This window comes from Camelus bactrianus, chromosome 2, assembly GCF_048773025.1.
Source record: "Camelus bactrianus isolate YW-2024 breed Bactrian camel chromosome 2, ASM4877302v1, whole genome shotgun sequence".
NCBI classification, from domain to species: Eukaryota; Metazoa; Chordata; class Mammalia; order Artiodactyla; family Camelidae; genus Camelus; species Camelus bactrianus.
Genome location: NC_133540.1, coordinates 56,799,519 through 56,825,214, shown reverse-complemented (window position 1 = coordinate 56,825,214; position 25,696 = coordinate 56,799,519). Strand labels below are relative to the sequence as shown.

Below are 25,696 nucleotides of genomic sequence, written 5' to 3'. Positions count from 1 at the left end.
CATACAAGAAATTCAAGAACTTAATCCCTACCAGGAGAATCTTGGGATGGGATTGTGGAGAAAACAGAACTGGAATGAGCTCAAAAACAAAAACAAAAAATCAATACATATGAAATAGTATGAAGAAAAAAGATCATCAGTAAAGAGATAACTGTACCAGCATGGTATGGAGGATCGAGGAGATACTTAGTGCTTGAAATAAGTCATCAGCACTGGGATATGACAATTGTTTAAGAAGTTTAATGAATAAAACTTGTTGAATGTGAGGGATATGGGAGAAAATAGAAGCTAAAGTGATTATCATTTTCTGGCTTTCTCCTTGGGTCTCTCTAGCCATTTTTCATAGTGGTTTCTCCACTAGCCCCTTAAATATTAGTTTCCATCACTTTGAAAAACTGTTGGCAGTTCTTTAAAAGATAAACAGAGTTCCCAAATGATCCAGCAATTCCACCCCTAGGTATACATACAGAGAAATGAAAACATGTCTTCCCAAAAACTTGCAAACAAATGTTCGCAGCAGCGTTATTCATAATACCAAAAAGTAAAAGCAACTCAAAAGTTAATCACCAATGGATAAACAAGATGTGATACATCCATACAATCGAATATTAGTTCAGCAATAAAAAGGGATGAAGTATTGATACATCCTTCAACATGGATGAACCTTGAAAACATGCTAAAAAAGTCATTCACTAAAGACCACTTATTCCATAACCCCATCCATATGAAAAGGCCAGAATATGCAAATGTGTAGAGATAATAAGTAGACTAATGTTTCCTTAGGGCTGCGGGTTGGGTACTGAGTAGTGCTTTAATCAGATTTCTTACCAAGAATCACATTGGACAGTGAATGGATTAATTAACATCTGATAAGTGAAGAGCAGGATTCAGGCTAACGTCTATTTGACATTTAACTGCTCTTCTACATTGCTTCCAAATTATCTTAGTTGAATTTTCCCAGTACATAAGAGAAATATGTGTGTTGAATGATGACTTAATTAAAGATGAATAACCCTGACAGTCAGAATTTGAATACATAGAGAAAAGGCATTACTAGCAAGAGAAACAGTGTAAGCAATGGCTTGGATTTGGAAACAAAGGTGTTATTTAGGATATGAGATTATTGGCTTCTCTGGATCACACAAAACCTCTGGGACTAACTTGTATTTATTTTGTTTTCTTATAACCTACCAGTTGAGGTATATCAATAAATATATGCTAGAGTTGAAGATAAAATTGGATAATACCACTAGCATATGGTTAATACAGTGATTCTGTATTAGAAGACTTGCAGGACAGGCAGAATCTAATCATATATCTTATTAATATAACACAAAATCTATAAAATTTTAAAGACTTGGCCTTAACTGAATAGGAACAACATAAAAGAATACAGGATCACATTGGACAGTGAATGGATTAATTAGCTTAAAAGTATCTAGCTTGTTCAACTAAAGTTGATTAAATATTAAGCAAGGACTCAACTAGAAGTTAAACTAAACTAGGTTTATAAATTGAATAGGATTTATAAGTTGAACTTGAAAGCTTAAGGCAAAACTAGTTTTCTCCTTTTTTTTTCTATTTAGGCCTTCCACTGATTGGATGAAGCCCACCCACAGTGAGAGCAATCTGCTTTAGTCATTTATTTATTTTATCAAGGTATATTTTTGATATATATATAATTTCCAGGTGTACAACTCAATGATTTGATATTTGTATGCACTGCAAAATGATCATAAGTCTAGCTACCATCCATCACCATCCGTAGTTACAAAAATTCTTTTTCTTGTGATGAGGACTTTTTTACTCTCTGCAATTTTCAAATATATAATACAGTATTATTAACTATAGTTGCTATATTGTACATTATAGCACCATGACTTGTTTATTTTGGAAGTGGAAGTTTGTACCTTTTGACCTCCTTCACCCATTTTTCCCACCACCCTGTTTTGATTTTTTTTTAAAAACCTATCAAGTGCTTACTATGTACCAGGCATATTGCTTTAAATGTATCAAGTAAAGAGAGAGATTGATTTGTCTTTTTACGGAAGCACGTATGCCTGAGTCCTGAGTAAAAATTTTAAGTATGGGAAGAGAATGAGCCCACAGAAAATACTTAGAAGTGGTCAGTAAATAACATCAAGAGAGTGTGTTGTCACAGAAATCTAATGAACAAGAGGTGTTATGAAAAATTGAGGAAAAAGGATGTTAAATAAGGTCATGAGAACTGATAAGAGAACAATAAAATTTGGCAGTTGGAGATAATGGTGGGAAAAGAAACCCACAGAGAAGGATCACCACACCTAGTAGAGTCAAAGATTATCCTAGTAAATAATTCTCCCAAGGGTGACAGAATCATATGATAAAATAACAGATTCAAGGAAAATCCAAAAATAGAAGAGAATTCTATACATAATTTCAGAAACTGGCAGCTCTTCTAAAATGGTATGTCAATTCTATATGTACCATTTCACTGTGAGCATTACAGTATTAGAAATATATTTTAACAGGTTATTTTTTTCTGTATAGCTAAACTCTTACTATCTACAAAGAAAAAATGTGCCAAAATTCCTGACAAGCTTCTAAAGAAAGAAAATCTAATTCAAAAATAAAAAAAATCAATATATATGAAATAGTATTAACTGAAATTTTGTAATTCAAGTTAATCATTGTGATGTGGGAATCATTTGACAACTGTTTTCACATCATGTCAGTTTATGGACATATCTAAGATTTTATCATCCACAGAGTTTTTTTTAATATTCAGTCAAAAGGCAAGAACCCCTCTTGGGCTCTGCAGTCAACTGCTTTGCACTTACTTTGTTTCCTAAGTGAGTGATCTTTAGAATTCCGTCTTGCCACACTTTTGACTTCTTCATCTTTTGATGAGTATATAGTACCTTATTTCCAAAAATACAAAGGAAAGAAATGGTTTCCATTTATAGGTATTAAATGTTACATATTTTTATACTCTTCCTACATACAAAACATATTTAAGATCTCTTTTATCAAAATAAAAGCACAGATATCATAACAGTAACAACAAAACATCAATGGGGGAAAAAAAAAAACCAGGTAGTAAAAGGCAAGGGAGGGGGAAAAGAGAGGTAAAACCTAAGGAAGAAACTGAAAAGTTAACTGACAAACAAAATAATTTTGAGCTTCCTAGTCACTGGTGGGATGGGAAAAACTGTACAGTTCTCAAGGTCCAGGATTCCAGAGACTCCTAGAGGTGTCCCCCTCAAGAGTTTTTTCAGAGTTCTGTGAATTCAAAACTATTTTCATGATGTCATTTGCCTTTTAATCTCAGTTCCTTGGTCATGCTTGGTGGAGGCTCCCATGGTTAAACACGTGCAATACTGCAAGATTCAATTTCAGATTAAATGCAGAAGCAGATTGGAGAATCTAGCTGTCTTCTATTAAGTCAAATGTTAAAGAGATTTGGCAAAAATGTACAGCAATGCTACTCTTTACAATATGCTTTTTTCTGTTGTTACTATTTTTGAACAATAAACTTTTCATTACAAAATATAATTTATGTTAAATGTAACGGGTTTACTATTTTTTAGTGAATTAATAAACATTTTTAAAACTTCCATTATAATTTCTAATATGAAAGACAGCAATAGATATAGCCCCATAATCAAAAATTCTTTGGGATCCTCAATAATTTTAATTTAAGAGTATGAAAGGGTCCTAAGATCAAACAGGGTAAGGACCACTAATCTACATAGAAGAGGCATGCCAGTTCTTCAAGAGAAAGAAGTCCCAAGCTTCCAAAGAATTTGTTCCAAAGGACTTTGTATAACCAAGATGAACAGCAGGCAAAATACAGGGTTGCCACATAGAATATAGGACAATATTTGAGACATACACAGTTATACTAAAAAATTACTCACTGTTTATATGACATTCAAGTTTAACTGAGTGTGCTGCTTTTAAGTTTTGGGTTTGTTGTTTTGTTTTGTTTTGTTTTGCTAAATCTAGAAAAATATTTGTGAATTGTGGAAGGAAGAAAGAAAAAAGGAAACAGTGAAAACTGGTAAGACTTACAATAAATTCTTGGTGTTCCATTGTTCCTTCTGAAATTATATATAGTCAGATCCAGAAAATTATCAGTGGTTATTCAACTATTTATACCACCTAAAATCAAAAATGACAAAGAATATTCAATCCTAATGAAAAGATTAAATATCAAATACAATTTTTCCCCAAAAACTCTTGACCAGAGTGAGGAATCTAAGCGTTCCGAGACTATGTAACTATCAAGGTAAACACAGGTGTAATCAAATTATCTGTCACTGAGGACACAATAGAATAGTTGACACCACACTGTGGGAAAAGAATTTGTCAAGTAAAGAGAAAAGTACAATATATAAAATAATTAGCAGACTGCAAACCCTTTGTTCAGATGCCATAATATGTATCAGAAAATATGATTTCTCCCCTCTTCCCCCTTGCTTGGTTCCTTACAGAAAGAGCTTCAATTTTAAACATTTTTCTGAATTGCTTCAGTCACCACAAGATGGCCCACTTGCATTTCAAATTTTTCCTTTTACATCATGAAGTTAACACAACACAGTATCTAAGACCAATTATACATTATAATACCTCTCCAAGGAAAAACCTTTTCAATATCATTGCAGTGAGTACTGTAGTTATCTTACGCTATTGGATAAAATTGTTTTTGTAGGCAAATTTGGAAATCTAAAATCACTGACAGTGAATTGAAAAATGGAGATGCCAAAGAAAATTATTTTTTTTTTCCCCTAAACTACTGCCCTTGATCCCTGGGACAACAGCATTAGCATCAGCTGGGAACTAGTTAGAAATTCAAATTCTTGGGTCCCAACCCTGACCTACTAAATCAGAAAATCTGGGGTTGGGTCCCAGCAGCCTATGATTTAACAAGTCCTGCAAGTTATAGTGATACATGCTCAAGTTTGAAATCTGGGGTGGGTTGCAGGGGAGGTGTGCAAGGGTGTCAATAAAGCTATAATTTGTAATTCTGGGTTAAATTACTCCTTTATACATATAAAACATATAAAAAAGGCCACCTACATATTATTTGTAAATTACATATATTTAGTACTTACTGTGTGTAGACATTGTGTTAGGCTGAGATACTAAAATGAACAAAAATACTGTTCCTTGTCTCAAGGAATTTTCAGTAGAGTAGGGTGACAAACAGTAATTGCAATTAAATAAGGCAAGAGGGGCACCCAACATGGTCTAGGCCATCAAGCTAGGCTTCCTGAAAGCCATGTCTAAGCTGTTAATTGAAATAACCATTAATCAAGGAAAAATGCCAGGGAAGATAATTCCAGATAGGAATTAACATGTACAAAGGCCTGTGGAAAAGAGCAAGGCATAATTAAGGAACTCTAAGGAGTACAATCAAGTGTAAGATAGTGAGTTGTGAGAGATAAGACTGAAAACATGAGCAATAACAGGATTCAGAGGGACTTCTCTTTTATGCTAAGTCATTCGGACTTTCTATAAAGACAGTATGAAGCTAAGGCAGGATTTTAAGAATAAGATTATACAATCTGACATGGGTTTTACAGAGATTGCTCTGGCTGCTGAATGGAGAAAGGAGAGGGAAAGGGGGAGGCAAGTGAGATATGAATACTTGTCCCACGACAAAGTTCACAGGTAGGGACACTGCCTTTTAGAAATGTAACACCCATATCCTGTATCCCTCCCCTCCAGCCCACAGGATTGCTAGATGTCTAATGAACCCCAAGAAGATAACAGAGAGGTCCAGGAAAACATATCACTCACTGCTGCTTTTACAGCAACTTGCTTCTGGCCACTGAATGGGTTAGATATTCTATATATGTAGATGAGACTACATGGTGTTAACACAGTGCTTGGCATGTGGCAATTATTAACATCAGATCTCTTTAATAACAGCTATTACTTCTTCAGTGCAATTATACACTAGACACTATTAAAATGCTTTCAATGTTCACACCTTATGGTATAGATACTATTTTTTATATTCAATTTACAAAAAAGGAAACTGAGGTGCATAATAGGTAAATTTGCCTGAGAGTATAGAGTAAATAAATGACAGATTCAGAATTCAAAACTAAGCAGTCTAAATTCTGTGCTTATATTCACAAAAACAACATTATGTGACTATTGAATACCTACTGTGTCAGGCAAAAATTGGAGTAGATCTTTTACATATATTTATCAGCTTCATAATCCTAAAAAGTAGTTATTACCATCACAATTTACAGATTAGGAATCCAGTATTTACTAATTTAGAATCACTTAGATGCTATTTAGGAACTGCAAAATAAATTCCATTGTTTTCCTAAGTCAGAAATATTACTTGTAGTATTTACAATTTAAAAGGAACTGAGAAGGTCCAAACTCTCATAACTGGTAAATTAGACTGCAACGTTAAACCTCAAAAGAAAAGGCTAACTGGATCTTAAAATATTTAGATGAGCCCTTATTCCCAAAGGAGAGTCAACACCCTTTCCTTAACCATTGAACAGAAAAAATGTTTTTAGCATCATATATTTAAGTGAGGTGCAAATATAAAAAGCTTTCTGAAAGTCTTAATCTACCCACATCTGTAAAAATTTATGTGTTGATCCACCGCTAACGAGTAAAAGCTTAATGTGCATATTAAGTCTTTGGCGTGGAGACCCCAGATGTTCTTTAATAATTACATACATTCAGAAATACATACGTATCTTCACACAAATACATACACATACATTATTGTGTTTTATACACTTGTGTATAAAATTCAATGTTATCACTAAAATATGAGCTATTATTCTGCTAAGTACTACGAGATGTTTTTGGTCCTCCTGTTTTGGAACAAGAAGGACCTTTCGAATCCCTAAATGGTTCACAGATTTAAAAGCTTAAGAGTCACGAACCCCAAAGCCTGTTAAGAAACCATCCAGTCCAACTAACTAACCAAAAGAAGCCCACATCTTATTTGCCTACATTCTAATTACCATGATTCTGTGTAACCAAATGACAATGGAGAATTGACTCTTTGTCAGTCCTAAAAACAAACAGCAAAACTATCTCTGGTTTTCACACGGGAATTGCAAAGCTGGGGAAGGCGGTGAAGACGAGACGCCAATAATTACAGGGAGTCGGAACAAGCTGTGACCGAATCGGGGTTCCACACAGCACCCTTACCGGTCCTCTTCTGAGGGAGCAAATTCCTTTGTCGCGTCACGCCAAATCGGCGACACCGCTTCTAGCCCAAACCCCTGGCCTATCCACCCTCACTCCCCGGAAACCCCGGGAAAAAGCTCACTTCACCCGTCTATTACGCAAAACTCACCCTCGAATTTCTCCCGCGAAGTCTGCGACGTCATCGAATCGCGACCACACCAGATCAAGACCCGACGTTTAGCCCGCCCGCCAAGGCCCCGGGCGGAACTGCCTTTTCTAAACCGCCAATCAAATTCCTCACTGGCTGCGAGCTTCCTGCGCGGCCGCGTTCTCCAATGCCCCGCCCTACACTCCGAGCCAGCCCACTCCCGTGACGTAAACGACGGACGCACAGCCTCTGGGCCTTCCTTTCCAAGGCGTATCGGAGAGGGGTGTCGCTCATCCTATGACGCGGAAACAAAGACGACTATAAGGATCAGGAGACGGGAAGCACTGAAGGACGCAGTCTCTGGCCCTGTATTTTGGGAATTGAACGGAGTAAGTTCCAAGTGGACTGTACGGTCGCCCAGGTTGGGTGAGGTCTAAATTCCTCTCAGTCCTTTTTCATGTAGTCCATTCTATCATCTATCGTCCCTCTCACCCCGTCCCCTCCCACGAACCCATCAGTTCGCTGGTCCTGGTTCTCTGTGCGCAAGCGCAAAAGTCCTCTGGCAGCCCTTGTAGTTCCAATTGTCAGTGATTGGGGGCGCGTGTTGTCAGGTATTGGAAGATTTGGGGCCGGTCCCGCTTTTGGAGGCTTCCGCGTGGAAGGACGGGTACAGAGAGGGGCACTAGTCAAAGGGGAAAATGCTTTACTTGGGAAATTTTTGAGTTTTGGTGGCCAAAGGATAGCTTATGTGAGGATTTGTATTTTAAATTTAAGTCATTTTCTTTTTTCAGGACTTTAGTCCTTGTCATTCACAGAGTTGAAAATTCAGTTATGGGAGGAAGCTAGCGAAAAATAAGCGTTAAATACCGTATACTGAATGCGTTAATAGACCTACTTAAGGGAAAACGGATGGGGAGGCAGTTGATGAGGGGAGATGTGATAGTGGAAAGCTACAGAGAGTAAGATGCCTTTTAACCTGGGTTTTGAAAATTGAATAGGCGTTTATAAGGCAGGTAAGACGAGAAGACTCACTTAAAGCAAAGGCGCAGAGACAGGAAAGTGGGTACCGCAGAATAGTCAACTGTGACTGGAACAATGGTTCTTAACCCTTTGGGAACACCATTTCCTTTTAAAACATGAAAAGCTATGGATGAAACTCCAGGAAAATGCATGCACATGTTAAAACATTTTGCTATAATTTTTTTTTTTTTGAAAAATTGTGAAAGACGTTGAAATGGCCAAGAAAAAATATCTACTGGATGTCTTACCTAGCTTACTCTCCCAGGTTATCTCAGACTTCCACTGTCTTGAGCTATTTTACAATTGTGGAAGTTGTAGAAAACAATAATAATGGAAACTAATCTTGCAATTATTGCCCAGATTGTGATTGCATCTATTAACAAATTTATTTCAACATTCCTGATTGCTTGTATTTGTGTGTGTCTAGTTTTTGAATTCTTCTTTGAACTGGTTTCTAACGCTTAACTAGTTCCCTGGTTAATTGCTTAAATTAAAATCTCCGACGTGTTCATTTTATATTTGTACAAAAGTCATGGTTTTATCTTTCCTTAAAATTTATCTTTTAAAAATTTCATAGAATTCACAAGAATTCTTAAAACTCACCCCAAATTCCATGGGCTTCAGGTTAAGAATTCCTGAGTCAGAACACAGACTGCATGGTGACAGGTTGCAGGAGATTTTACTAAAAGATGGTCAATGTGGTAGTCAAACATACCTGAACTTACTTACCCAGCTAGCTTTAGACAAGCCACTTAACCTTTGAGCCTTTGTTAAAAGAAACAACCTAGAAGGATTTTGAGGATTTAAAACAATGTATGTAAAGTAACTGGCATTGTTACACAGTAACTTTTATTTTTTGTTTAAAGCTCCTGAAGCCAGTGGTTCATTTAACAATTTAAAAAAAAACAAACAAACAGATATTATGTTACAAAAAAGGTGCTAAGGAATTTCTAACGTTGAAAGTTTTGACATCAGAGTCACAAAATTTTGTGTTTTAGACAGGTTACACAGCTTATGTGAAGGATGGATGATTCTAGAACAGTTTATAAACTAGGTTTCCATATTATAGTGACTGTAGTTGTGGAAAACACTGGATAGAGATAAGAGTCATTCCAAAGTTTGAAATGATAGGACTTAATGACAGATTGGTAAATGATAAAATGATAAATAATAATGGTTATGTATTATTGAGTGTGTGCTATATAACAGGAATGAAAATTGTTTTATATACATTATTTTGATTAATTCTTAAAACAATTCTATTATGTGGGTATAATTTCTGTTCGTATTTTATAGACCATGGAAAGATGAGGTAACTTGTTCAAAATCCATACAGCTAGTAAATAGCTTGATTCGTTAACTAAGTGGAATATGTCAGCCTTGATAAAATGAGGATGATGAGTAGAACAGACATGGGTAGGAAAGATAATGAGTTTGATTTGGAGCGTATGGATTGACAACACACGTTTATTCTCATGGGACACTGAGAAAGTAAACCTTGAAGATCAAAATTGTAACAAAAGTACTGCCATATAACTTCCTGATTTTCCTCAACCATTGTGTAGGGAAGCAAATTTGTACCATGGCTTGTTATTTGCTGCTTAATCCATATCTTACTCTAAAATGATTATCTACAGAATATATTTTTAAGATCAAAAATTGCAGAAAAGTTATTATTCAAACTCGACAAGGTGTTCTGAACTTAATTCTCCAACCCACAGAAAATCCTTAGAAGAAAAGAAGGAGAGTATCTGAGATATGAGAATGATGGGAAACGTCTGACATCTGGGAGACTTGGGACTTTCTGTGCAGTTCTGTCCACTATTTCCTTAAATAGTGGCTTTAACAGTGAAAGAATTAAAGAGCTGGTAGTCTGCCCTTTATAATTTGTAGTTTTTCCAGAAGGGAAGGGTAGCAGTGGATCCTGCTGTAGTGACAGTCATAGCCTACATTTGTAGTTTGTAATTCTGTAGTCCTACCCCTTTACAAAATAACTTGAAATGCTTAACACTTTACAGTTTATTAGATCCTTTTAGATATATTATGTAACTATTCAATAAATGCTGAAGTTGTGGTCACCCTGAAGTCCTACCTTCATAGTGTTTATATTCTAGTGGGGCAGACAAGAAAACTATATTTCCAGGTGGGATAAGAGGACACAAGTATAGGAAGTGGGGACTGAGAGGGCAGGGAGGGTTAAGGTTGACCGGGAGGGAATTTTATTTTTATTTATTTATTTGGGGTGGGTAATTAGGTTTATTTTTTATTTTATTTTATTTAGTTTTTTGATGGAGATACTGGGAATTTAACTCAGGACCTCATGCATGCTAAGCATGTGCTCTACCACTTGAGCTGTACCCTACCCCCAACTCCGTGGGTGAAAGAGAAAGCCTAATTTTGAGAAAGTAGCATTTGTAGAGACCTGACTGAACAGAAAGTAATCCCTACAGGTGTGGCAGGCAGGCTAGAGAGCAGCAAGACCAAAAGCCTTGAGATGGAAATGGCCTTAGCATGTTTAAGGAACAGAAGGATGGTGTGCTGTGGTTGGAATGAGCACTCTGGAAGAAACTGTGAGTGATGAAGTTAGAGCAAGAGCCCCAGGCCAGATCGAATAGGGCCTATTGGCCATAGTAAGGATTTTGGATTTTATTCTGAGTATAATAAGAAAACCGTGGAGGGTTTTGTTCAAGAGATGGACATGATTTTAGCTGCACATTTGAATGATCATTCTGGCTGTTATCTGGAGAACTGATGATAGTGGAAGAGGAGTAGAAGCAGGCAAATGTTAGGATGCCTTTGCATAAGTTCAGGCAAGGCACCGTGGTAGCTTGCAACTGGTGGTTGCGATGGAAGAAATAACAAGTATTCACATTCAGGATATATTTTGTAAAGGTAGAGTTGACCAAAATGCTAATGAATTGGCTGTGGGGTGTAAGGAAAGAAGAATTAAGGAGGATTTCATTATTTTTTACCCTGCCAACAATTTTGTCACTGGTGTTTTCTGAGATGGGGAAAACTAGACAAAAAATAGGTTTGTTAAAACTTGAGAGTTCAATTTTTGCCATTTAAGTTTAAGATATACTTTTTTTTTTCCTAAGGGGAAGAGGTAACTAGGTTTATTTAAGCTTGAGATATACTTTAGATAAACAAGTGAAGGCATCAAATGGGTAGTTGAATGTTGGAATGGGTAGCTAAATGGGAAAGGTTAGGGCTGGAGAATATTATCAGCATAGAGCCAGGGAGCTTAGAGCCAGAGACCCTCAGAAAGGATGCCTGTTCACGTAAGAAGGGAACCCAGGAGAGAGAAAAAAAGGGAGCCCAGGACTGAATTCAGCCCTAGGCAGTAGGTAAAGGGAGAGCAGAGTGGGAGGGTCCAGAAAAGGGAACGGAGAAGGAAGAAAACTCTCCAGGAAGCCAAATGAGGAAAATGTTCATTGAGGGAGTTACCCTGTGAATGGTGCTCAGAGGTCAAGCAGACAGTGGAGGTCAAGCAGACAGTGGAGATCATTGTTTTCATTTTCATTAGCATGATGGGAAGTGAGAGTGTGAGGTGTGGAATGTGGTTATGTAGCACTAAATCACACCTGATTGTTTTTAATAATTAATTCTGACAAGTACCTCCATCTTATGAGTTATGCTGGCATCATCTAAATACTTCATGACTTGTATATTTTTAAAATTGGTGCTTGGCTGATTGACAAAAGCCTGTTTCTAAAATGCCAAAATATTCTGTTAATTTTGGTGAGAATTCATGTTTAGTTGGAGATTTGAAATGTATTTAGTGGCTTTGTACCCTCTTAATGGATGTCACCTTGAAACACATTATTCTGTTTCTGTCTGCAGCCGATTCTCGCTGACAGACTTAGGAGACACAAATAGGCTTTAATCTAATATTTTCACTGAATTTTTAAGAGTACGAAGCAGAAGATACAGTGAGGACAGAATCTCCATCTGATCTGGAGGCCCAGCCCCAGCAATTAACCCAAACCTACTACTTTTTTCACCCTTTATCTGCAAGACATGTATGGCTTCCACAGATAAAGGCAAAGGTGTTTTGGGTCACCTTAATATGTAAAAGCTTTAGCCCCTTTTGCCCACCAACCTATTATGTCATTCTGGTCACAGGCCTAAAGGCCTGCATACCAACTTATAGCAGCTCCATCCCCAGTGCCTCAGAGGAGACAGATAAAACTCTCTCCACTTGGCTTAACTGTTTCTAAGAAAACCATGTTATAGAAGACAGAGGTTTATTCTTAGGCAAGCCTGCACTGCATTATCATCCCAGGCCTGAGGTTAAGGTTCCCTCGTATACATTTTTGTGTATGTATCTTTAGTGATTCAGTTAAGATGACACAATTCATTCAACAAATCTTTTGAGTAGATACGTATCAGGGACTAGGGATGCATCACTAAGCAAAACGGACAAAAATCTGATTTCATCAGTCTTATTTTCTAGGAAGGATAAAGAATAAACATATTTTATAGTAATCTTAGAAGGTTAAGTGCAATGCAGAAAAATAAGGCAGGGGAGATAAGAGTTATCTGTCTAGAAATGATTTTAAGACTTCAGCAAGCAAGGGAGCAAGCGATGTTATCTGGGGGTTCAAAAGCCCTCAGTTGAGTTTGCCAGCCGAGTTTTACCCACAGCTAGAAGACCAGTATGGCTAGAGCTGAGGGAGCATGCAAAGTAACTTGAACAAGGAGATTGAGAATTGCTGTCCAAGAAATAAACACGGACAGGAAGTTCATCTTAAAAAGATAGTTTCTGTTTACTAGTGGTCAGCTGCAGAACATTTTAAAAAAGAATCAACTTTATTTTTATTTCATTGGAGGTTTTATTTTAAAATATGAATAACTTTGTGATTTGGTGAAATCTCTTCCTTAATTTTATACCTTGACTTACAGGTGTAGCTTGGTGAGATATAAATGTAGACAAATTATGCCAAAATAATCTGACCCTGCAGTTTTAAGACATTAAGACAAGTTGTAAGTTATGAAAAGTTAAAAAGTAAAAAGCAAAAGGCCAAATGAGAACTGAATGATTAAAAAGAGGCCAATGAAAGTTTCCTTGGCTGATTAGCAAAAATCTCTCTGGCAGCCAAACTTGAGTCTGCTTACTTCAAACAAGGGCCAATTTTTTTATATTACTAATTATCTGCAGTGTTTTAATATTTACTTTTCCTGTTGACAGCAATGGAAACTGAAAGTGGAAATCAAGAAAAGGCAATGGAAGAGGAAAGCACCGAAAAGAAAAAGGAAGTAGAAAAAAAAAAAAGGTCTCGAGTTAAACAGGTGCTTGCAGATATTGCTAAACAAGTGGACTTCTGGTTTGGAGATGCAAATCTTCACAAGGATAGGTTTCTTCGAGAGCAGATAGAAAAATCTAGAGATGGGTGTAAGTTTGCTTTAGTTTATAATGGAACCAATTTTAAAGGTTGTTACTACTTATTTATCTACTTCGTGTTAATTCCATGTGTATGCAGTGCATGATATATACACAAATTACAGTGCAATGCAGTTATACAGTGTATTTTTATAATGTAATGTGTATAATTTTGCCTAATAAACTAAGTGTAGCTCACTTCTTAAAATTGAACTCTAGCAATTTAAAAGCAGTTTTTCCCCAAATCATTCAAAAGATACACTTTAATAAAATGTTTACCATGTATATTTGAGAATGGGTAGGCATGTGCAGAATTCAGACATTTTAACTAGTCTGAATCCCAAAACACCTTTGACTAGTTGGGAGTTGTGTGTCAAATTTGTCTTAAGATTTAATTAAAATGAATTTAATTACATTAACTTATAGCCATGACTGCACTTAGAGGTGCAGATTGAATTCTTCCCACATAACTCTTATCCTGGTTTAACTTTATTCACTTTTATATTTCCATTAGATGTCGATATATCACTTCTCGTGTCATTCAACAAAATGAAAAAATTGACCACTGATGGAAAGTTAATAGCCAGAGCACTGAAAAGTTCAGCTGTTGTAGAGGTAAGAATTGTTACAAATTATTTTATTACAATATTGTATTAGTGTATTAACCTTATATATCCCGTTTTAAAGCTGGATTTAGAAGGCACCAGAATCAGGAGAAAAAAGCCTCTGGGTGAAAGACCAAAGGATGAAGATGAGCGAACCGTATATGTGGTAAGACTTTTCTGGAAAAGCTCAGAACTGTCATCCCCAAACAGAAACATTTAATATTTAATATTCAAGAAAAAATTTATTCATCTTCTGAGTTAAGCTTTAATATTTTATTCATCATAGGAGTTACTTCCCAAAAATGTTAATCACAGCTGGATTGAAAGAGTATTTGGGAAATGTGGCAATGTTGTTTACATAAGTATACCACATTATAAGTCTACTGGAGATCCAAAAGGATTTGCCTTTGTGGAATTTGAAACAAAAGAACAAGCAGCAAAAGCTATTGAGGTAGGTCCAGAACCTAGAAGAAAAAGAAAAATTACCAAGTGTTTAAATAGTAACACAATTTTGCCTGTTTCATTTCAGTTTCTTAATAACCCACCAGAAGAAGCACCAAGGAAACCTGGTATATTTCCTAAGACAGTAAAAAATAAGCCCATTCCTGCCCTTAGAGTAGCCGGTGAGTTATTTATTATTACTATTTAACTAGTCGTAGTTGAAGTAAATTGATAATAAAGTAAATAAGATGATAAAATTGTTACAGAAGAAAAGAAAAAGAAAAAGAAGAAGAAAGGCCGAGTCAAGAAGGAAGACACCCATACCAAAGAGTCAGATATGGACACAAGCAAGGAAAGTGTCTGCAAAGTAAAAAGATCCAGGACCACATCTGAGGGCTCTGAAGTAGAGACTACTGAACCCCAAAAGCCACCCTCAAAGAAAAGGAAAAAACGGGAAAGAGCTGAAGTCTTGAGCTTACCTTCAGTCAAAACAGGGAAGAGGAAGAGAAGCAGCTCTGAAGATGCAGATTGCCTAGCTCCCAAATCAAAAGTTAAAAAAATGGCTCCAAAAGACAACATTAAAAAAGAAGCTTCAGAAGTTTGCAAAGAAAGCAAAGGTATTTCTAACTTTAAGGGTAGGATTAGATAAACTTATTTTCTTAAGTGCTAATTTCTAAACTTGTTATTTAATTTAGAATTAGAAGTCTCTACTGAGGAGGAAAAGGATACTGGAGACATAAAAGACGGATCCCTCTTAAAAGCAAAAAGGAAGCATAAGAAAAAACATAAAGAGAGGCATAAGATGGGAGAAGAAGTTATACCATTAAGAGTACTATCAAAGTAAGTCAACGGTACAAATTATATTGCTGGCAATTGACACACTCCATCACCATTGCTAAAGTGCAATTCCAGTTTGTATTGAACAGAGTTGCATATTAGCAACAGTAATGGTTTGTAGCCACGATCTGCGAACAAAGTTGGTATACCACAGTTTGAGGGTTAAAAAGAAACCACCGCACTAAAACATGGAAGCACTTATTTTTCTATAAAGTCACAGCAAGTGCCTCCATGTTAAAGTAGAGGGTGTTCCTTAACAGATTTCAGTATACCATAGACCAGCAGTTGCATTAAGTACTCAGGAAGTTTTCTTGAAGTTAAAATGTAAAAGGAAGACTTACCATCACTAAAACATGGAAGCACTTACTTCTTTGTTTTCAAAGCAAGTACATCCACGTTTAAGTGGTGGGGAGCCCAGTCTCGGAAAAACTTGAAACCATGCATACTTTTTGACCTGTAAATTTAAAAAGTAATCTGAGATCAAAATTAATGTGTTGTTTTGGAGACACCTCCACTGAAACATGGAAGCACTTACTTTTGTTTTACACAGCAGGTACCCCCATGTTAAAGCAAAGAGGATCCCCTTGGCCTCTATAAATTAAAGATTGCCATTTGCATTTGGAAGCATAATTTGGATTCACTTCTACTAAAACATGGAAGCACTTACTAATTTAAAAATCACAGAAAGTACTTCCACGTTAAAGTTAAAGGGAGTCCATCTACTGAAGGGGAGAGAAATAAGTAAAAGAAAGTAAATCGCTTACCTTTTAGAAGAAAGTTTTCTTAACCTTCTGAGTTATAATTTTCAAAGGATCTAGTTCTCCTCTTGAAGGGTAAAAGGAAAGGACTTTGGGCACTTCTATTTATACTATTCTTAACTCCTGAATTCCTTTTGCCTTTTTATCTCAGAGAATCATTACAAGAGCCCTTTGTTATTCTAATGTATCAGCTCTCAGGGAATGTATGGTCCTGGGTGGGTCTGGATACTTTTTTTTTTTTTTTTGAAGTATACAGATGTCAATGTTAACCGCTAAAACCATTACCACAGATATCCTCCTCCTCTTTTTAAAAAAAAAAAATCCTCTATCTGCTTGTTTGATGGCAGAGATTAGGGCTAACAATGAGTGCTCCTGCAGAGCCTGGAGAGGCATTGTGTTTCTATCTGGGGGAGCTCTAGCTGTTTGAAGAAACATCTACATGTTAAATGTAGGTAAATAAATAAATTGCTTCCATGGGGTGTTTTTTTCTTCTTAGAAAATCCTTTTGATTCAAGTAAATGTTAAGGAATGTTATCTCTCAAATTGGAAGCAGTTTAACAAATAATCTTTAAATTTTCTCATTTTTCCCCAGAGTTAACTGACTTTTCTAGTAAATGTTACTAGTTAATTAATTCAACACTTATTTTCATAAACTCAAATATTTGAAACATACCAAGAATTGAACTGGCTGATAGAAAACATTTAATCTGAATGTTGGGGCAAAGTGAACTCCTGTTTGCTGGCTTGCCAGATGGACTTAGACCTCGGGAAATAATTTGCCTGTAAGTGTTTAAAGAAAGACAGACTGGGAAGAGGAATGATTGTAAGTCACTGTGAATGTGTATATATTTAAATATTTACTTTTAATGGTCTGTTGTCACTATTTTTTTTTCATTACAGGAGCGAATGGATGGATTTGAAAAAAGAGTATTTAGCGCTGCAAAAAGCCAGCATGGCTTCTTTAAAAAAGACAATATCCCAAATAAAATCAGAGTCAGAAATGGAAAGAGACAATGGAGTACCTAATAAATCAGGAATGAAAAATGAAAAAAGTAAACATCACTATGATAGTTTTTGTAGCATTATGTTGTATTTATATACTAAAATACTCTTTGTGAGTTACTATTGAATAAAATTTAGTTTTGAAAACTTGATTATACAATGGTTATTAGTACAGTTACTGATTTGTGAAGATGTTCAGATGTGTGATTTATTCTTAATATAAGAATACTTGGCTCATTTTAAACAGAATTTTAATCACGTAAATTTTCTCTACACTTTTCATTATTAATCAGATTTAGTAGTGAATACCCAGTTTATGAATTGAGCAGGTTTGTGAAAACAAAGATAGGTAATTTGTCACCTGTCATTTTATTCCTTGGTGTTAACCACAAACAGGAACAAATTAAAACAAGATTCTCATGAAATACTAGATATTAGGATAAATTTTAAATTCCTGTAAATTGAAAATATAAGTAATTTATATAAAATGTTCTCTATATAATATATTATCCTATGCCTGTTTAGTTCTTTATTGAGTAAAGCACTTTGTTACTTGTTTCAGTGAAAGGGGGCACTTGTTTTTTAAGGTTTTACAAGTGCTCTTCTAATGATAGGAGTTTGTACCTACAATAGTAAAAGTTTTTATATTTTACTTCATGATAATCTACAGGAAGTAGTGTGACTTACAACGTAATAACTTTGTGAGTCCATTTAATTATTTAAATCAGCCTGAGAAACTATTACTGTTTTTCTAAAGTGAGCCTCCAAAGTGTTAAATTATTAAGTATAAGAGATTAATTTGTAATCTTTTTCTTTTCAAATCACCAGCAAACAGTGAAGACAGTTGTCCCCAGGAGAAGGTTAATGCAGCAGGACCACAGTTTGTGAGTGGTGTGATTGTGAAGATCATTAGTACTGAGCCTCTACCTGGCAGGAAACAAGTCAGGGTAATGCTTTTGAATCCCCAGGGTAGTTGCCTCTCTCCTCTTAAAAATTCCCCCATGTAAAAATGTTTTGAATATGGAGAACAAGCAAATCAAATTAGAATTTCGTTTTCCAGTGGTAAACTACTTACTGCATTCGATTCCACAATAACCCTTAAGTTTGACTTGAAGAAAATTCTACAGATGAAAGTTCCTCCCTGGATCAAATTTACAGTGCATAGTTTAATCCTTCGGTAGGAAAACTGCAGTTTGTGCTTACTTTTGTTGGTACCCCAGTGGTGGTTGTATAGTTGCATGAGGAAACCATACTATAGTCATTATGACTAAAAGAGTAGATAAAGTAAAATGCTTTCCCAGTATTCATTTTTTGGGGGGAACTTTTTCTGTTTTCGGAAAAATCCAGAGAAACTGGATTTTAGGAAAATACAAAGTGCTTTTTTAAAAAAAACTTTTTGAAAGATTGAATCAACATTAGAGTTGGTCTGGAATTATTTTTAAAATAAAATTTTAATCAACTGGTGTTGTCTGGTTTGGGACAAACTAGAGAATTTGTAATTTGTTTTCATTAGAGCTTTTAACTTTCAGTAGATTCCTAAAAGATTTTGTGACTTAAAAACAGAACTAATTTGGAATAAAAGAGATAATATGCATATTTTTCACTTACCATGGGTTTAGTTTATTTTTGTGAGTTAATGAATGCTCCTGGGAACTGAATTTTTTTCCTGAAAGAAATGCAGGTTTTCGGGGGGGAAAAAAGAGCCTTTTTAACTTTTATTTTTTAATTTTTTTTTTGCTATTTTCATGCTGATTATTGAAAATTTTTGAAGCAACTGTAGAAAAGTGTAAAGAAAAAATTTGCCAGTATGTACAAATAAATCTATAGTTCTACACAATTTACACTTCAAATTACTACACATACTATTCTAGTCTTTTTTCCACTTTATTTAATCTTCTATAGCCTTTTGTACAGAAATTTCTTATTCACATATTCCTTTATGGAGGAATACCCTATTTTATTTATGCTTAAACCTTATTACCCATTTAGATGAGACATTTTCTTTTTAACTCTGATATGTTCTATAACATGGCAGGCGTATTTAAAATTCTTACACTGACATTCAGCGCCATCTAGTATGTTGTTTTGACTTTGCATAGACTCATACCAGTCACATTTTTAACTTGCATAACCATTAAGGTTGCTCACTGTAATCATCTGTAGGTACTCTATCTGAAACCTTGTAGCTGTCACTAACACATAAATTTAGATTCTCATTATGATATTCATGAAGATTTTGGTCAATCCCAAATTGATATTAACAGCTTGCATTTCAGATTTTGATAGCAATATAGAATTTCAGGTAAGAAGTATAGAAAATTGAAGATGTAAATGCTGCTGTGGTTAGTCAGATTGCAAAAGATTTAACAGAAAAATTACTCAAAGTTTGTTATTTGAAATGACTGACATAGGCCTAATTATATTTATCAAAGAGCTTTTATTGTCTAAATGGTAATTAAGTCAATTACAAGTTCTTCATTTATGATCACCAGAATTTTAAATAACTGCATTAAGCAAGTTAGTAGTTACTTACATTTTGCTGGAACAAAAACTGAGCTAAGATGGTTACTGCTGTCTGTGACTTGCCCATGTGATTACCAGGTTAATTTGTCATTCTAAGAGGGTTTTAAATCCAGAGATTATCCTGGCATTATAATGGATATTTAGTAAATATCTTTTGAATTGTAGTAACCTAATCTGTCTGATGAATCAATTATAAAACTAGTACCAATGAAAATATTCAAATATCATCACTTCATACCTTCTTTTTCTTGCTTTGTGCCTAAATTTAATACTAATTAACTAGATAGAGAACTGGGAAGACTTGGTAAGTATATTTCTCTCCAGGTCTCTTAATTATTTTTTCATGAAATTAGCATACATTTATTACATGCCTGTGCCTATTTTGTGATAGGCAATGTTCTTATTGCTAGAATGAGTTAAGACTCAGTCCCTAGCTTCTACAGATGCACAGGTTTTTACTACTTCATCTTTCTTATTAACTAATAAACTTTTCTTATGAAATAACATTTCCAGGTATTGATCAGTTGTTTCTATAATTCAGACTTAAAAATCCAGCATGTAAAAGTAATCTAAATTAGATGTGTCTTGAAATTTTGGGTTAAAAAGTAAAGGGAATCAGGTGGGTAAGATCCTTTTTTTTTTTTTTCCCAATTGTGACTCTCCACTTACTTCTTTAGTTATATGAATGGAAGTTGATGAATTAAGAATTAGTGTAACATTCCTGCATAATTACATTGCATAGACTGTAAAACCCGCTGTGAAAAAAAAAAGACTAAGAATGCAGGAATCTTGTTAATTGGCCCTCACAGCAGGCATTATAGGTAGAACTTTTCCTTGCTGTATGACTCATCTTGTTTAGAAGAAGTTGCTTAGGTATTTTATCAGAGAGTAAAAGCTCTTGAGCTATATTCCTATAGACTACTCAGGAACCCAAGATCTTGTAGGTTCCATGAAATTTTTTCAGTGAATAGTTATTAAAAGTTTACATGTATTTTAAGTCATAAGTCCTTTTGTACAGGTGAGTGGAAACATACTTCTTCCTTAATTCCGCTTGGGTTTTGTTTGTTTGTGTTTTTAATTTTGCTCTTTATTCTAACTACACCCAGGCTTGGAAGCCCTCTTCTAGATTTGAGGGTTGGAGGGAAGTATTTGTACATTCTGCTTTTTTTCTTAAGCAGTCAGTTTTCACATTCCAGTTAAGATTTTAAAGATGCTGTTGAATGAAAGAAACTTGTTAGAATTGATGTTAAACTGGTTCTCAACGTTGTCTCAACGTTGTCTAATTTTTAAGGGCATTTGTATGTATTTTAGGGGAAATGTTTGATGTAGGATAGTTACTTCTCATTCTAAATGGCATATGGCTCAATAATATAATACATTCTAATAGAATCATTGGAATAATTTTAGAATTATAATGAGACATTTTTATTATTTATTTTATATCTTTCTAAACTCTAATGCAGGATACTTTGGCAGCAATCTCAGAAGTTGTTTATGTTGATTTGCTGGAAGGAGACACAGAATGCCATGCTAGATTTAAAACTCCCAAGGATGCTCAAGCAGTAATAAATGCATATATGGAAATAAAAAAGAAACACTGCTGGAAATTGGAGATTCTTTCTGGTAAAACTCCATCGAATCTTCTTATTTAACAATTCTTATTGTGGGGTGATTGTATTATAATTTGTGAGTTTGGCTAATGAAACTAGAATTTTTTTCATATTCTAATATGTATAAAGTAGCACTAAATATAGTCAGAGACAACTATTCTGGTTCTGTTATTGATAATATAAATCCTTGAATATGTTTCTTCATCTGTATGCTTATGTTCAGTGATCTGTATCTGTTTTTTAAGGTGATCATGAACAGAGATACTGGCAGAAGATTTTGGTAGATAGGCAGGCCAAACTTAATCAGCCGCGTGAAAAGAAAAGAGGTACTGAGAAGGTAATCAATTCATATTTTTTTTATTTCTCTAGATTTTGAAATACAAGAAGTTAGAATTATTTTCCACAGAAGGGTACATAATTTTAAATTTACTTTTTTTTTTTAACTAGTGATGTAATTTAAATCTCTGACTGCTCTGTTTTATAGCTTGGTGGTAAATGATTATTTAAAGATTGTCTTAATGGTGAAAACACAATGTATTTTGACTGCGTTTTTTGGGGGGTATGAGCCTCCACAGATAAGATTGAGAGACTATGCATAACATTCCCTAAAGCAATGATAAGCTTTATTCCTTTTTCTCTGTAATAGCCAACAAGTGATATAAACAAGCTTAAATAAGTACATAAAAAATTTAATGCAAGCCTCTCAGTAATTTTATTTTAAATGATGCTAAGTAATTTATCAGATAATTATCATTGCTAGTGAGCTGTCTACTTTATTTTTTTAAAACAAAGTATTACACTTAAAAAAGTTAATACATCTTAAAGTGCTTAGAACAAAATAGGGCACATAATAACTAATATTACTACTATCAGGTTTTAAATGTAATAACTAATATTACTGTTGTCAGTTTTTAAATGTAATTATAAACATCAAAAAATCTAAAAAGATGTATGTACATCCTTTTGTGATTGGTTAGCACTTAAAAGGTTATACTGCCTGTGTTCTAGGTTTGTTGATTTGGAGTCCTATTTATAAAATTCTTTTTTCTTAAACTTAAAAATCAAGGTTTTTTCCATCTGCCTTGTATTGCCTAGGATCCATTGGAATTTAAAATGATTTGGGAGGTGTCCTACTGTTCTTTGTTAATTCTGTTTCCTTGAATGCAGACTGTATTTGCTGAGATGAGGGGGCCTTCTTCCTTCCTTAGGGCTCTTTCAGGTCTATGAGGTGTTAATTTCAAAGCCTGCTTGGAATTATTTAAATGTTAAAATCATTAGTCCAGAGCTCACAACTGAAATTGAAATCACTTTGTTAAATAATACTTATCCTAATTGGTGTGAAATTTCATTTAAATTGTGTATATTTTTAAGAGACTAGAAATCAGTAATTTTGTTTTTTTGAAAGATTCCATCTCCATAAATTAAATTTTGGGCAAGGAAGTAAGGGGATTTTATAATTTGGGTTGAAACACAATGAGTAGTAGTAGCAGTAGTTCTGTCATTGAGTTCTTTTCCTCATCTCATTTACCTGTTACACTGTGCGGCGTGTCATTGGAATGATTTTTTTTGATAAACAGAAGTATCAGAAAGTATAGAATCCTGGCTGAAGCTATGGAAGTAACTAGTTTGCTCTTCCTATGAAATGAAAAAAGGGTACCACACAAAGTAGCTTCTCAGCAGAGAGGGATTTAGACTATAATTAGTTTACTTTCTTGTTAAATTCATTTAATTAATATTTTTGGTACCTGTTTGTGTTAGCCACCATTCTAGGAACTGAGAATATAGCCGTGTGTAACAAAGTCCCCTGCTTTCATGAGGCTTACAGTTAATATAGGTCAGATGATAAGTGCTGTGTAGAAAAATCAAATTAAGAGTATTATGGTTATGTATTAGATGAGGTTGTCTGGGAAGTTCTCTCTGCGAAGATGACATTAGAGCAGACCTTAGGGAAGTGAGCAAGCAAGCCAGGGGAGTTTCAGTGCACAGCTTTCCAGTCAGGGGCAACAGAGGCCTTGAAGGGAGATTGTTGGACTAGGAGGTGGTGTAGCTGGAGTACTGAAAGCAAGTATGTTAGTAAATGGAAATTAAGTATTTAGAAAAAAATTAGCAGCCAAAGGTATGACATAAATACCTCACTGACATTCCAGCCCACATTTCCACAGTAGTATTGTATTTGGTCCATAACTGAGTGAAAGAAAAAGCACTAATAAAAAAATCCGGTTCTTAATTTTCACATTGTAGAAGAGGATACTGGGGACAATTTCCTAAGCTCTGGTCATTTTATACAGAATTAAAAGACACAGGAGTTAGTAAAGAAAATTTTTATTTTCTGTGTATGATAGTTTTACACAAAAAAATCAAGTACAGATAAGTTAAATTGAGACCTTTGACGAAAGATCAGTAAGATGAAGGAAAGATTGGCCAAGAGGGGTCTCATTCATCCTTACTAGACCAAATCTTTGTGTCTTATCACTTTGAGCATGTTGGTAAAATTAGATAACAGCTACTGGGACACAGTGAGGCTTTTCTCATTTCTCTTTAGCTTTTAAAGCATATTTGAACTTTTTGTTGTTTTCATCAAAATGGGCTTTCCTCTGTAAAGTACTCATGTCTGATATTCATCAGGTAAAGGTAGAATTCATAAAATTTGTGAATAACACATGAGTGTGACAGAGTTTTAAATATTTACATTTTTATTCACCTTACTGATGAATAGGCTTTTAATTTAATCTAAAAGTGACTTCCTGCTGGTGGCCACTTATCACCAATTTAAAGAAGCTATTTTAATTAATACTCATTAGAATCTGTGTTTTTTAGAGAATAAGATTTTCATTTCTTCCAAAGCTAACTAAGAAACTTTAAGTTTCTCTATTAAGAAAGCTTTTGGAATATTTAGACATTTTAAATGGTCATCTTCTGCATTCCACATAATTTCACTTCCTTTCTTTAAAATTTTCAAGTATTTATATAAGGGTGTACAAACAATAAGTGGTCTTTATAGCAGATCCTTATTTGAAATATTTTTCAAGTTTGTAAGCGATTTGTAAACAAACCTTTGCGTAGCACTCAGCCCAAAATATGCTGTCTCATTCAAATAATATATGAATACTCAAGCACAATATAATTACTAAAGACCACAAATCATTTAAGAAATATCATGATAATTAATACTCAATACCAAAGGGATATGGGACAACTAACAAATATTGGTCCTTAACTCTCCTCAAATGTCAAAAAAAAAATTACCAACATAGAATGGTCTTTTTTTTTTTTTTTTTTGAGTAAAGGTAGATTTATTTAGAGAGATACATACTGCATAGAGTGTAGGCTGTTTCAAAAGGCAAGAGAAAGACCACGAGGTGTGGGGGATGGGTGCTCAGATTAGAGTAAAAGTAGGCACACACTCTATAGACAGAGTGCAGGCTGTCTCCAAAAACGTGGGAGCAAAAGGGCGACTGGAATGGTCTGTTTTAATTGAAAATTTCTTAGTAATCTGGAACTGAAGTGAGAGGATTTTAGGTAATTCAAAGATTTAATATCTGTTATACTTAATAAGTTGTAACCTACATAGTTGTCTCTGTAACTGATTTGACCTAAGCTTAGTTACTTCATTTGTCTGCCTCTTCCCCATTTTAAAAAATGTTATTTAAACTAACAATTATGAGATTTTTTTCTGGTCATAATTACCGTTTTGTTTTTAGGTATGCAATGGATTCATTCTAATTTCTGATTTCTTTTTCTGTAGTTAATCACCAAAGCTGAAAAAATTAGACTCGCAAAGACTCAACAAGCAAGCAAACACATTAGATTTTCTGAATATGATTGAAAAAATTTTGTTCACCACTTAAGGTTTCACTGAATGCTTGAACTATTCTTAGAAAATCAATTTTTTTAATGTTAGTAATGCATAGTGAATGTTTTTCTAAAACCTACATTTAATTAAAAGAAATACTTTTGTTCCTTAACTTCTAAATAAGACTTTTTTCTAGAGACAAGTGCATTATATATCACAGTTTTTCATTAAACATTGTATTTGTTGAAATTATCTGATATAAATCAGCCTGAAAGTGATTTAGAAAATACGTGTTTTGAATATTATTATTAATTTTGTTGCTTTTATATTACAAAAATAATAAAGTATTTGCAAAAATAACATTACTACATAAATAGTTCAGGAAGAAAATGTTTAATGGAGAACTATCACTGTACTTATT

General features: G+C 34.5%; 2 protein-coding genes across 11 annotated transcripts in view; one reads left to right on the top strand and one right to left on the bottom strand.

The window, feature by feature from the left end:
- The window catches only part of ZGRF1 (zinc finger GRF-type containing 1), a 58,798-nt gene extending 51,349 nt beyond the window's left edge, over positions 1-7,449 (bottom strand). For 7 of the 8 annotated variants that reach the window (XR_012499349.1, XM_045515787.2, XM_045515790.2 and 4 more), the window contains exons 1-3: positions 7,325-7,449; positions 4,054-4,143; positions 2,820-2,900 (exon numbers count right to left, since the gene is read on the bottom strand). Coding sequence is in view for 7 of the 8 variants with exons in the window: in XM_045515787.2 (XP_045371743.2) it covers positions 2,820-2,900; positions 4,054-4,074 (102 nt within the window). In the remaining variant the exon portion in view is untranslated. The other variant, XM_045515788.2, reaches the window with a different exon arrangement.
- A 91-nt stretch (positions 7,450-7,540) lies between these two features.
- LARP7 (La ribonucleoprotein 7, transcriptional regulator) lies at positions 7,541-25,447 on the top strand. Of its 3 annotated transcripts, none has more exons than XM_045515793.2 (13): positions 7,541-7,692; positions 13,515-13,718; positions 14,221-14,321; positions 14,394-14,477; positions 14,598-14,762; positions 14,841-14,934; positions 15,022-15,369; positions 15,448-15,592; positions 17,248-17,399; positions 18,178-18,296; positions 21,336-21,495; positions 21,728-21,819; positions 25,228-25,447. In XM_045515793.2, the coding sequence occupies exons 2-13, from the start codon at positions 13,517-13,519 to the stop codon at positions 25,306-25,308; spliced, it is 1,743 nt and encodes a 580-aa protein (XP_045371749.1). In that variant the 5' UTR covers positions 7,541-7,692; positions 13,515-13,516; the 3' UTR covers positions 25,309-25,447. The 3 variants fall into 3 exon arrangements, with proteins under 3 accessions (XP_045371749.1, XP_010951998.1, XP_074198196.1); XM_010953696.3 differs by having other exon boundaries at positions 7,542-7,692; positions 15,019-15,369; XM_074342095.1 differs by lacking the exon at positions 7,541-7,692 and adding an exon at positions 7,923-7,970 and having other exon boundaries at positions 15,019-15,369.
- Positions 25,448-25,696: the final 249 nt, after the last annotated feature.

Coding starts and splice junctions, on each gene's coding strand:
- LARP7 (XM_010953696.3), top strand. CDS start 13,517: ATGGAAACTGAAAGTGGAAATCAAGAAAAGGCAATGGAAGAGGAAAGC. Junction 15,370..15,447: donor AGTTTGCAAAGAAAGCAAAG/GTATTTCTAACT, acceptor TATTTAATTTAG/AATTAGAAGTCTCTACTGAG. Junction 17,400..18,177: donor AGGAATGAAAAATGAAAAAA/GTAAACATCACT, acceptor TCAAATCACCAG/CAAACAGTGAAGACAGTTGT.